Below are 13710 nucleotides of genomic sequence, written 5' to 3' on the forward strand. Positions count from 1 at the left end.
CTGTCGCTAAAGCTGCTATCTATCCATCCATCTATCAATCTATCTATTTATTTATTTATCTATTTATCCATCTCTGTCTCCCTCGCTTTCTCGCTCTCTATCTAACTATTTATCTATCCATCTATCTCTATCCATCTCTGTCTCGCTCGCTCTCTTTATCTATCTATCTATCTATCTCTGTCTCCCTCGCTCTCTATCTGTCATCTATCCATCTATCTATCTATCTATCTATCTATCTATCTATCTATCTATCTATCTATCTATCTATCTATGTATCTATCCATCTATCTATCTCTATCCATCTCTGTCTCCCTCGCTCTCTTTATCTATCTATCTTTCTATCTGACTTTAAGAGTCAGTATAGCATAGCTGCTCGTCTAAGGAAGCGTTAAGACATAACATTAAACAAATAAAAAACGCCATGTGAGAGACAATCGTAAAGTTGAACCAAATTATTTCAACATTTTATATTTACAGCGGAAAAAATAAATAGATATCGGCGCCCTATTCGCTCAGTTCGGCTAACTGACTTCAGAAGTTCCCTGATGACTTCTGAATGATCCAACGTCGACCTAAATGACTAACAACGAGAGAGCGCACCTGTGTGTGACCCGAACGTAATGAGTGACATTTTAAGCCAGACCCCAACCAAAATTCGGGAGGGGCTCAGGTCTTACCTCAGTTCTGAACTGGTTAAGGTCCTATGTCAAGCCTAACAGACCGCATTCATTTCATTATTTGTGCATTATCTTGGGTATTTGCTGATTCCGATTTCTGGGTGTTGCAAATGTCGGTGGCCCCCTGATGATAAGGGCTGTGTCGTTTCCAACGTGTTGTTCGTCTGTGTGATGCTTCACTTAGCCTGAGGAACTCACACTGATGCTCATCAAGCTCCGCCGGCAGCAAGCGGAGCTCAACAGTATGCGGGAGCACACGCTATCCCAGCTCATGGCCCTAGGAATAGAGGGCCCCAACCCCAAGGTCAGCACTGAGTGTTACTGGTGTGGGGAACGGGGACTTTGCCGTCCGGCCTGTTTTTGCCGTCCAAACCATGCATCTGCCGAAGCAGGATGCATGTATTTCCGGGTGGTTTGCATGTGGATCAATATGAAATTGAATTTGGTGGAATTTTACCTGAAATACAGTGGCCCCCTCTACACATGAGGTTTATTCGTCTCTTATTTCGAACAAATGTTCTCCTTAGGAATGAACTGAAAATCAATTAATCTGTTCCAAGTTAACCCTTAATAGCTATTAAACACATCTTCCTGTTCACTAAAATGTCATGATTACCAATTGGAATCACCTGTGCCCGCTGCGGGCTTTCTGATTGGCTGCCTGTCACTATTTGAACCCAGTCCTGTCAGTCCCCTGTTGTCAGTCCGTCTGCGAACCTCAGTGTATTCTACGCAAGCCTTTCTTGACCCTGACTCACACCTGCCCCGTTTTTGCTCCCGTCTGTCTCTGGCTACAACCCGTTTTGATCCTGACCACGTCTGCTCTCCCGTTCCGACTTACGACCCGTTTTTGATCCCGACCACGTCTGCTCTCCCGTCCCGACTTACGACCCGTTTTTGATCCCGTCCACGTCTACTCTCCCGTCCCGACTTACGACCGGTTTCTGACCCCGACCAGGTTTTTGCTCTCCTGTCTTGGCTATCGACCTGTTTTTTCGTCCTTGACACCGCCATCGCTCGCTACGGAAGTTACACTTCCGTGTTCGGATCACAATCCGAGTACAAGAGCGACTTGCTTCCCGAGCCTAGCGAACACCGCAGCCCTTCCTCTTTCCTTTAATAAAACTTGCTAGAAACGTAACGCAATTGGGTCCTTTTTCCGTTCTGGTCTTGACACTAAAATACATTCAAATAGCTTTTGAACATAAAAATACAGTAATAAGCTAAATAAGAATATTGGAAAAAATAAAAAACGAGTTTATTAGAATTTCTTACCACGGAGAAAGTCGGCGAATGCTAACGGAGCAGTCTCTAGTGGTAGCGTCTGGAATTTCTTTCTTTTGTATGTCGGCATATCTCGTTTCTAAAACGACAGTACATAAAGGGGCCACTGTACTTTGGTAGTTGATACAACCATTAATTATTCATAATGGTGCTGAATCAAATTGAATGTTTCGGCATGATGGCCAAGAGAGTAGGAAGCTTAAGAATTTTTATGTAATTTTGAATACGCCAAAATCGGTTTCATATTGGATTGCATTGGTGTTGGTGATTTTCTTGTGGTGTGTTGGAGTTGGGATTGAATGTGTGAATGTTTTGAGCATGACTTTCTGTTGAGTCTAAAACGACCATTTACATGTGGGAGAGCTATAAAAATTGGCTAACGCTATAAAATACACCAGGCATGAGACTTTTTGAGTTTTCTTGACAACTGCAGTTGGAGAAAGAAGAGGGTCGGATGAGCAAGGGCTTTACCTGCTTTCAGCTCGCTAGCCCAACCCTTTCTGACCCTCCCCCTTTCTGTGTTTTATTGAAGTCACAAGGGTGGAAAAGTACTGAGACAAAGAGAATAAGACCATCCCCCCTGGACAGCCGTGGGGGTGGTGAGAAACAAAGACAGGAAGACTAGGTAACGCCAAAAGTGAACATGAAACTGATTTAGAAATACACACCTTTGAGCAAATACGTTTAAGCCCACTTTACACTTTCCGGTCTCAGAACATACATATAAGGGTTGTGACTATGTATTAGAAATAATCGATTACCACTATATTTAACTTCTATGCAATTAAATCATTATCGTTCTTTTAGGTACAGGTTTCATTAATATTTTGTGTACATATTTCTAATATTTGTGTATTTTAATGAAGTGTTAAGGGGTCAGCTTATATGGCATGTAGGCTAATATGCGAATATATTTGGGTCATTTCCTGTTATTCTGCTCCATTTGAGTCCAAGTGACTTAAAATGGTATATTTTCTGTAAAAATGGGCTCATACCTTTTTAAAATTATTTTCTTGTACTGTATTCTTATCTGCCCTGGACCAGAGTACACACTGATATGTATGCAAGATAAATTAATTTTAAATATAATTTGGTAGTAAAAGTACACTAAACGCTATGTCCCCAGTCGTGTTTGAGAAGAATCTAATTATTTTATGGTTTTTTTTTTTATCATTTCTGTCTTACATTCATTGTAATATTCCTCAATTAATGTCGATTTCATTATTAGTGCCCTTTTGAAGTTTAAAATCCCTAAAATATGTTGTGTCCCAGTGTGAACTGTCCTCCCCTGTTACTCTGTTAAGAGTTCTAAAACCTGTTCTGGATATCATTTTAGTCACATGACTCTCTGATGTAATAATATGTTTGGAGGGGAAAAAATCTGAGAGCCTAATAATATGTTTGGAGGGGAAAAAATCAAGGAGAAGAAGAAGAGAATTGACCTTTTTCAATGTTTTATTATGGTTTACTGTTGGGTCTAAAACGACCACTTACGTGTGAGAGAGCTAAAAAAATATTGTCTAATCGTAGAAGGAAATTCAGGCAAAAACTTTTTGAGTTTTCTAGACAACTGCAGTTGGAGAAGGGAGCTTTTGACACTGGCCAAAAACTCCTTCTGAAAACCTTCCCCCTCTGCGCTGTGTTTTATTAAAGTCACAAGGGTGGAAAAGTACTGAGACAAAGAGGAAAAGAAGGTCCCTCTGAGCCTCCCCCCTCGGAGACGCCAAAAAGGGCCATACAATATGATTAGAAATACGCACTTTTGAGCAAGTACATTTTAGACTACATTACATTTACTAGTGAAGAAAAGCATAGCATGTCCACCCTGTTACGCTTATCTATACTGGGAAACGATATTCTTTTCAAATTCTTATAATATGATTAATAAATATGTGAAAAATCTTTTACATTAATCATCGTAGTAGTAACGGCTAATTTAAGCATACAATTTCCCCATGTTACGCCTTTGCACTTTTACAGGGGACGCATTTGGGATTTGTTATGTGTGAAGTCATTGCTTAAAAAAAAAAAGAAATGTTACGGAATCATTTCTTGAGATGGACCAATACATTTCTCTTATAGTTTGAAAATGTCAGGACCAGAACAGGAAACAGGACCCACTCGCGTAACGTTACCCACAGTTTTATTGGGGAGAAGGGAAAGGAGCGCACACAAGATCCGGGGATCGCTGGTCGCGGGGAGTAGGTTGCTCAGACGCGGAGGTGGGACTACCGTGGCGAGCGATGGCGGTGTCTGGAACGGAAAAAAGTTGAAAACCAGGAGAGGAGAGCAGATGTGGTCGAGCTCAAACAGATCGTAGCGGGAGAAAAATTAGAGGAAAAACACAGGACAGGCGAAAAAAGGGTTTGCCGTGTAAAAAAAGCTTTGCAGACAGACCGACAAAAGGGGACTGACAGGACAGAGTTTAATTAATGACAGGGAGCCAATCTGTCAACAAGCTGCAGCTGGCGCCACTCGGGCGGGGACAATTGGGCGCCGCGGCAACCATGACATTTATGACATATTTTACTGTATTTTTAGTGAGTATGACCCTATTCATTGATAATATAGTGTACGGTTGTTTCTGTTAGCTCGTGGCCGTTGAAAAGTTGAAAGTAGAATATTTTCTCTGTATTAATTATACCCAACTGAGTTCAAAGAGTCTTTATATATTTTTTCCAACTACGTTTATCTGCTTCTATCTTACCTTTAGCAACGCACAACACCTTAGGTAAGATGAAAGGGGTAGGGGATGCTTGTCATTGCAGTTTTCTGTTCGTGTCGCATGAAAATGGTGAAAATAAGAAAAGGTAAAAACACAAACCTTAAAATAAAATGAAAAAATTAAGAGTTTATTTGAATGCGTAGAAGAAATGCACGTAGTTGCACACGCATTACGAACAAGCTGACTGATGCTGCAACCAGGACTCCAAGCCAGGAGATGGCGGCAGAGAGTAACAAAGTTTCAAATTCCGGACAGCACTTTTATCATGAGTAGTTCTTGCTCTGGAATGGCATACTAATTATGACTTGTGCGTTCTTTTTTGTGATTGGCAGTACATTTGAGTGCTCTCTCGAGCTGATTTCAGCAGATTGCATCTCAACCGCATATTGAATATCAAAAATGAAAATGAAGCCCCATCAAATCCAAAGACAAAGAGATTGCTGATGACTTGGACAATTAAAGAAAATAAATGTGACCATTTCTTCTCTGATTTTGAAAAAACCAAGCCAGCGTGCATGTGGAATTGAAGCTACTTTTCCTTTCTTCCCAATGATGAGAGCAGTAGAATGGTCTCACCAAACCTAGCTGGCTTTCTTCTTCTTCTTTCCTTTCGTTTTCCTGCTGTCGCTGCAGACCGATGTTCTTTCCCATCATCTTCAGAGGAACCTTGTTTACCTGGACAACCAGGTGAGGACAACCTGAATTTTCCTCTTTCTGGGCTGCTTTTGAAATATAGAAACGCATGGATTTTTCTTCTTCATGCATGCTTCGGCAATTGGTTTTCAACTGGCATAGGAGAAGGTTCTCCAATTATAACCCTACTCGTGTGTTTAGCAGTGTATCCCGTTTTGTATTCCAGCAAAAACAACTTTCAAAAATCAACAAAACCTTGTTAGACTGTGGGAAGACCTGCAGTTTTTCCTCAAAGTTTTCTCATATATACCTATTTTAGATTTGTTTTTTAGTAAAGTATCATTAAACAATTGAACTTGCGCCTTGTAATCCGGTGCAGCTTATATGCCTACAAAATTGGAAATCTATTATCATATTTGCACAATGTGAGCAGTCCAAATATTATCGCTGACCACAATTGCATAACAATGGTGGCAACGGCGATCGAAACAGATACCAATAGTAGATAGTCGAGCACCCAATCCTAACCCCCAGGCCGCTAGGGACACTGACATTGGATGCAGTAAGGATCGAACCGGGATCGGGAAAGTGCTTGATTGTACCATTAAATATACAGACGAAAACTAAAAAGGCATTAGATTTTCTCTTATGGAATCTCGTTGGAAATGTCAAAATATGTGATGAAAATTCGGTATACAATTTTGCTTCACTTCTCAGCTCAAACTAAGCATTGTTGGTGACATTGTTGAATATGTGTGGCCTGTTATATACTATTTAATACGCTGTTTTGTTCCACTTATACTCGAAAACACTTGTCCTAAGTTTGACCTCAGCCTTGAGTGCAACCTTTTAGAAGGGAAACCACCTTTGCTTTGGAACGTGTCTTTGGTTTCAGTCTGCGCAGATAACAATGACTTATCACCTCGCCTGGGGGGTTAGAATGTGTGAGTCCTGTCCCATTCTGTCCGGAAGGCAATGACCTATCACCCTTCTCCCAAGCTTCAAAGGACTATTGGGAAATTTGCATCGACACGGCGAGGACCAATCAGCCAGAGGCTTGATCATGGGGCATGAACATTTCATCGGCATGGGTGATAAGATAGGGAGACCCCGGAACTTCGTCGTCTCCTGCACACGATTGTAATTGGCAAGGAAGAAAGATCCGATTCGTTCAACTCATCCCGTTTGAGTAAGCTTGAGAGGTCCCTCGCTTCTTCTTAGCCATGTCCCATCAGTATTGCCGATAAGCTGAAAGAAATCCTGGTAGGAATAAATAAATATTTTGTGTTGATGGTGTTTTCATGAAGGTGCTGCAGGACAAGGAAAAGCATAGAGGCACAGGAGAGGTGGGGAAAATGAGGAAGGATTAACAAGAGTGAAGCGTCTGGCGGCGTTCTTATTTCTTTTGCAAGTTAGACACACCAGCAGGGGGCTCCAACCTTTTACAAGCATCGAGCTCCTTTTTGCTACTTGGTGCTAAGGGCACCTAAATTGATTAGCATTTCTAAAATAACAACTTGTCTTGTACTACTTACTGTGTTGTTATTGAACGTAGAGGGAAGAAATTGAAGAAAAGAGAAAGATTAAAAGGGACAGAGTGAGAGAGAAAAGGAAGAGAAAAAGAAAGGCAAAAAGTGAAAGGAAAAAAAGAAAGAGGTAGAAAGGGAGATGGAAAGATGAAAGAAGGTGAGAGTGAGAAAGAGAAAAAGAAAGAGAAAAAAATAGGACAGAAAGAAGGAAAGAAAGAAAGAAGAAAATTAAGTAGGATGTAGGTTTTATTTTACTTAGTCAACCCCCCCCCCCAAAAACATAATTTTATTAGAAAATCACAATGACCCAGCACCGACCGGTGCGGTATTTTCACAACTGGTCAGCTGTCATGATTGCTGATTCGGGGCACCTGCAAATGCCCCATTGGCGCCAACAGCCTTGAGCCCTGATTGGTTCATGGACTTTTTTAAACCCCCGGCTTCCAAGAGCAAGCTGTCAGACCGTCCTGCGAACCTACGCTTTTGCTCGGCAAGCTCCTTATCCTCCGACAATCTCCTGCCGCGTTTTCTCCTGCCTGTTACCTGTTGCCGACCTGTGTCTGGACCCGTTTCTGCCCTACTCTTCCGTCCCGGCCATCGACCCGTTTTGCCCTGCCTGATACTTGTTGCCGACCTTTTTTCTGGACTCGTTACCGTTCTTGCTCCCCCGTCCCGGCTATCGACCAGCTTTCCCGCCGCCCGCGACTATCCTCGCTCGCCGCGTTCCTGCCATCAGCTACCCGTGTCAGACGATCATCGGATTGCAAGCACTGCTCTCTTTTTCAATAAAACTGAGTTAAACGAACGCTATTGGGTCCTGTCTCTGTTTCTGGCTTGTGACATCAGCGGGCACCTCAGCTGTCCTCAGGGGCGCGCTTGCGGTCACCAAGGTTGAAAACCCCTGCACTACAGTTTATTGTTGGAACCAGTTTTAGTGATCTGTTCTTGCATATGAAGCAGGATTCAATGGGTTATCAGTTGGAAAAGAAGTCATCATGCTTTCTAGGTGATATTGATTATCCAATCAAAAATGTCTTCCCCTGTTCGGAAATTGAGTTTTTACTTATTCGTTTTTGATATATTTTGCCATTTCGGTCCCAACGCTTCGGCTTTTGAGAGCGATGACGGATTTGTGTCCTGTTTTTCCTCAACACTTTGCTAGAAAAAGGAGAACGAACCTCTTATCTTCATGATTCACGCTATGATCGAGAATTCGGCGCCGCGGCCGCAACTCTACCAGCAAGTAAGACCCGAGGCGAGTTCTGGCTTGAGTCGCCAACATCTTGCCTGCAATGAGTCCTGAAAATGACTCTTTCGTAAATAAGACTTACCTCAAGCCAGACCTTCGCCTTCTGCCATTTGCCGTGACGTTCCTCCATGTCCTCCACCTCGTCATGCCATCAGTTCATCACATCTGCAGGAGAACATCTTCATTTATGTGTGCATCATTGGCAAACGTTTTCGATGGATGTCTGTTGAACATGGCAAAATTAGACAGTCGTGGTCATGTCAAGTCAACTCAAGTCATGTTTATTTGTATTGCCCTTAATCACAAAGAGTCTCTTTCGCCATAAAAATGCTGTACAAACCCTGATTATAAGGTGTCTGCATTTCACCACATTGAGTTCATATTTTTTTCCCGCATGGTTTAAAAGAAATAATTTTCGATGTTTTCGTTTTTCTAATAGATCCCTCCAGATGAATACAAAGACTTCCCTGCGATCAAACCTACTGAGGATATTGATGTAAGTTTTTTTTTTTTATTTCAAACATTTTCTGTTGAACTGAAAGGGAAAAAACAAAAGGTTTCGTTAAACTTACATATTAAAGCGTCCCAGATGACCCAGGGTACCACACAACAATACCGATTTGAAGTGGCCTAGGCCTTACCCACAGGGCTTCTGTAAAATAGTTCTGAGATAAGGGTGTGTGAACCAATCTACCGTATTTTCCGCACTATAAGGTGCACCGGGTTATAGGGCGCACCCCGAAAAAATAGTTTTTGGTCCTATTTTTGACATACATAAGACGCACCGGATTATAAGGCGCTACAATGGGAACGTCGACAAAACAGTCAGATAGTTCAGTCAAACTTATCACCCCCTTAACATTCCGAAAGCTTGCAAAGACGCAAATGCGTGTCGAGAACACGTGCGGATGCGGTGTCCGTACGATGTCACTCAAATGCATCGTTCCATCATTCGGAAGGTTAAAGTCTTGGGATTCAAGAAATGCCAACCATTCCTTAGTTTCTATTTTCTTTTTCGCTCGCAACTTTACTGTATATATGACAATAAACACTTGGAATTGAGTTTAATTTAAAAATAGACACTCCATTCCATCCATTATCTGCACCGCTTATCACAGAAACATCGAGTTCAGTCTGAAACAAGATACAGGGATAATATATATAGCCAGAGTAGCTCACAGAAGTCGTTGTGTTCATAATAATGTGCAGCCGTGGTCCTCTTATATCCGTGAGTTTAGTAAATCCAGGAGAATAAAATATTTACAAATACAAAATAGTAAAAAAAATGCTTTCTGTATGCCGTCAGCCACGTGCTATACGCATTCATCTTTTTCGGCCAATTGCAGGCTTTGTTTTGCCGTTTAAGCCAATGCCAGCCTGTAAATGATAAAAAGGATCCGCCCCTTGACCTCTGAATAACTTTAGCCAATAGTCATCGATTCAACTGATGATTGACACATTGGTTAGGAAATGAAACGCCGGTAAATAAATCCCAGCATACACCGCAGACTACTTGGCGTTCGGGGGGAAATCTAGTCGGCGGCTGCTTGCCTTAGTTGCAAGACTTTGTGACTTAATATTAATCCATATATAAGGCGCACTGTATTATAAGGCGCATGGTCAGCTTTTGAAAAAGATAAAGGCTTTTAGGTGCGCCTTATAGTGCGGAAAATACGGTAATTGAATCCATTCACTGATCTCATTTTATTTACAATCATTTATAAAAAACTTTCTCCAAAGACAAGTCAAATATCCAGACAAAGTAGCCCTAAACAAAATACACAGTTCTCCCTTTGTAAAGTTCCACATGCGTTTTATCATATTACAGGTGTTCAATAAAATATATCTTCCATATTTACTCCTTTAACGCTCAACTACAAAGTAACACAAGGATAAAAGGACACACTCTGCATCACTTAGGTGATACTGAACAGTTGGAGCATGTCCAGAAGCCGGAGAAGTTATTGTGCCGAATATAGTCCACATATTAATTTATTTAGCCAAATCAAAGAGTCGAACACATCGGATCTTTCTTCTTTGCCAATTACAATCGTGTGTAGAAAGACGAGGGGGTTTCCGGGTCTTCCTCTGTTATAATTAATACCGATGAAATGTTCACGCCCCATGACCAAGCCTCTGGCTGATTGGTCCGCGCCGTCATCGAGGCAAATTTCCCAACGATGATTGAAGAATGGGAGGAGGGGTGATAGGACGTGCCAGGCACATACTCCCACTCTCCAGGCCAGATTATAAGTCATTGTTATCTGCACAGAATGGAAGAAAAGGCACACTCCAAGGCAAAGTGCGGTTCACGACAAACCTTCTCTCATAGTTTGCCCTCAAAGATTGAAGTCAGATTTTAGAACAAGTATATTTGACTTTACGTAAGATAAAACAGTGTATGAAATAGTATATAACTTCAGAACCCACCGAGGTATTTTAAACCTCCTAAACGCTCTGAAATATTAACGCACACATGCCAATACTTATGGTGTGAATCATTCGTGTGGAAACAACACACTAACCTGTCAAATAAAGAAAGTTTCTGCAGCAACAAGGCTGAGTGAACCACTCTTCTTGAATCCCTTCGCTGATTTGTTTTGGGCACAGGTGACACAAGCCGTAAAGCACACCGGTGAACAGATACCTCACAAAGGTTCCTACCCCCATTACAACACACTGCAGCAATACTGTCGTAGATGAATAAATAAAACCCAAAAAATTGTTTTATATTTTTCAAAATAAAATGTTGACCCGCCATTTTAAAAAAAGGTCTCCCACTCTCTGAGATTGTATCAAAAAGGGTTGTTTCCCATCAATGGCGGAGAGTCATTATAATCTTTTTAGATCTCTGTGTCTCTATTTTTCTCTTCCTTTATTGCTCTTTGTCTCTTTCTCTCTCTGTGTCTTTTAACCTCTTTTGCTCTAACTTCCTTTTTTCCTTTTCTCTCTTTTTTCTTTCTCTCTTCATACCCTTCGCGCTTTCTTTTCTCTTTCTTCTCCTTCTGTCTTTCTATTTCTCTTTGGATTTCTTTCTTCTTCTCCCTTTCTTTCCCCCTCTCTCACGACTTTTTATCTTTTGTTTCTCACGCTGTCTCCCTCTCTCTCTTTTTCTTTCTTTGTCCCGCCCTCTCTCCTTTTCCCTACCTCTTTCTCTCATTTCTTTATCTCTCTTTTTCTTTCTCTTTAATCTACTAATATATACTAGTCCGGCCCCGACAGAATATTTGTTCTATCATGTGGCCCCCGTGTTAAAATGAGTTTGCCACCCCTGCATTAGATCAATTAAAAAAAAAAAATCCAGACAAAAGCGCATTTTATTTCACTGTGTGACACTTAATGATTTGATCAAATATATCAAATAATAATAATGCCAGCGCTTGTGTCTCATACAAACAAATATACCTCGTAAAATTTTGTTTCTATTGCAGTTACTTAAAATCGTTGAGAGTCATTTTTGTTATTAATAACGGTTTTAAAATAAGGTGCGAGCAGAGATCTTTAATATTAATGTCAAAAAATACTGCAAACAAGAAGCATTCTGATGTATTTAAGGGAGTGCGCTATGAGTGCAGAGATCCGCCCACCTAATTCAATTGCTCTGGGTGCTTAGCTGCCGTTTTCATGTGTTTACAGTTTGTTCTGTGGTTTTTCGTCATAAAGTGTCTCGACAGTGAATATATATATATTTTTATTGAACTTCCATATACAGGATTACACCGTGAGTGTAAATTGTAGTTAAGGGTTTTCTCTTTATACTTTGTATCGAACGAATTGTGTAGCTTCGGCTTTGCACACACATTGGAAAATCACGGAGAAGATTACTATGGCCCTTATTTTATCTCTGAGCCAAATGTACTCATGAAAAGACCCATATCTGGCCCACAAGCCATACGTTCCCGACCTCTTATTTCTGATTCAAAGCAGCGTTAAAGCAATGTATCCTCTCTGATTTGCTTTTCCAGACCAAACTGAGTAAATTTTGCGAGCAGGACAAGTTGGTAAGGACGCAAGAGGAGAAAGTACAACAACTCCACAGAGAGAAGGTGAACTTTTCAAGCGCGTCATCGTTTGAGGTGAAATCGGTTGTTTGGGGCTAACTACTTTGTTCCCTCTTAGCACACCTTGGAGACGGCATTGCTGTCTGCCAGCCAGGAGTTGAGTGACCAGAATAATCCTTCCACTTTGGCTACACAAAACCTGGTCCAGCAGAGAGATGTCCTTCAAAACGGCCTGCTTAGCACCTGCAGAGAGCTTTCCAGAGTCAATTCAGTGAGCACAAGTTTTCAATATATACGTTCTTACACGGCACACAGTGTTCTGGTTTGCCCGCGTCCCTGCGTCCTAGACGCATCATTTTTGCTGGGGACGCATTGTGTCAAGTCAACGTGCGTCCCTGAGACGCAACTTTTTTGACACAGAATTGTCATTTTTACCCGATTACATTTTTTTTTTAAACAAAGATTTCCCGCACTCCAAACTTTTCGTCAGGCAGATGCGCCATTGTTGTTTTGGTCTCGCGGTTCGAGTTTTCGTCTGCAAGATCTCGTAGGTTTCGAGATTACGTCATTGTTGTGGTGGTTGTCGTCGAGGGAAGGTGAAGGCTAAGTATGCCTCCGAAAAAAGTTATTATTAAGTGAAAATCAACACAAAATTGGTAATTTCTTCAGTGTCAGTAATAAGTCAAAACTTAATGCAGAAAGTGATAACAACGGCAATAATTCCGGCACGAAAAAATGGCGGAGAAATTCTTCGGAAGATCGCGGAGGCAAGGAAAACACGTGTGTTGAAGCGAACGAGTCGACGAAAGAAAATAAACAAAAGAAATCTCCTAGCAAGAAAAGGACTTTTCTGCCAAAATTGACGAAATTATAATCCCGGTTACATTATGAGTAGGATGATAATGGGTTGGACCTTGAGAAGGCATTACAACTGTGGCGGGACAGCAAACCACAAAGAATATATGAACTGAAAAATCTTGAAGTTATAACTGATTTGTATTACCAATAAACTGTGATGATTAAAACTGAATGAATATATAGATTTATATTATATATTTGTCGCCGATTTACAATTTCAACCCCGATAACACTAAATTTTGGGGAGCCATAGATCTCGGTTGTGACCCATAGATTTTTGAGCATGCGAGTCCCCAGGACCCATCACTTTTCACAGGTAAAATGAACACTGGGCACACTTGAACTTAACTCGACTTTCAGCATTTATATCGCTTTGCTTGAAACCAGTGGTTGTCAACTGGTCTGACTTCAGAACCAACTATCCCACCCTAATCACACAATCACAATTTAAAAATCAAATTTAGAAATCCACATAACATGATCATTTAACGAAAGAAGCCGCTTTTATTTAGGCACAGTCACTATGATCCGAAAACACGTAATCTAGACCAGCGGTCGGCAACCTATGGCACACGTGCCAGCAGTGCCATGCGACGGGTTCACCGGTGGCACGCGAGCGCATGGCAAGATAATGATTTTTTTTAAATGCGCATTTTTATGTGAAATGTAGTCATTTTCAGTTGGACGCTGTGTTATTTAGAGGCTTTACGGTAGCCCTTCCTCCTCTACTTCGTGTATGTCTGCGCCGCGCCTC

General features: G+C 41.3%; 1 protein-coding gene across 7 annotated transcripts in view; it reads left to right on the forward strand.

Moving 5' to 3' along the window:
* Positions 1–13710, forward strand: part of LOC148356276 (pleckstrin homology domain-containing family A member 5-like) — a 145664-nt gene that overhangs the window by 96669 nt on the left and 35285 nt on the right. For 3 of the 7 annotated variants that reach the window (XM_088346691.1, XM_088346696.1, XM_088346692.1), the window contains 6 exons: positions 862–981; positions 5320–5373; positions 8011–8091; positions 8537–8593; positions 12063–12143; positions 12217–12369. In XM_088346691.1, the coding sequence (XP_088202817.1) occupies positions 862–981; positions 5320–5373; positions 8011–8091; positions 8537–8593; positions 12063–12143; positions 12217–12369 (546 nt within the window). The remainder of the gene's footprint in view (positions 1–861; positions 982–5319; positions 5374–8010; positions 8092–8536; positions 8594–12062; positions 12144–12216; positions 12370–13710) is intronic. The other 4 variants (XM_088346694.1, XM_088346693.1, XM_088346695.1 and 1 more) reach the window with 4 other exon arrangements.

This window comes from Urocampus carinirostris, chromosome 11, assembly GCF_059441175.1.
Source record: "Urocampus carinirostris isolate Australia breed hairy pipefish chromosome 11, RoL_Ucar_1.0, whole genome shotgun sequence".
Lineage (NCBI taxonomy): Eukaryota > Metazoa > Chordata > Actinopteri > Syngnathiformes > Syngnathidae > Urocampus > Urocampus carinirostris.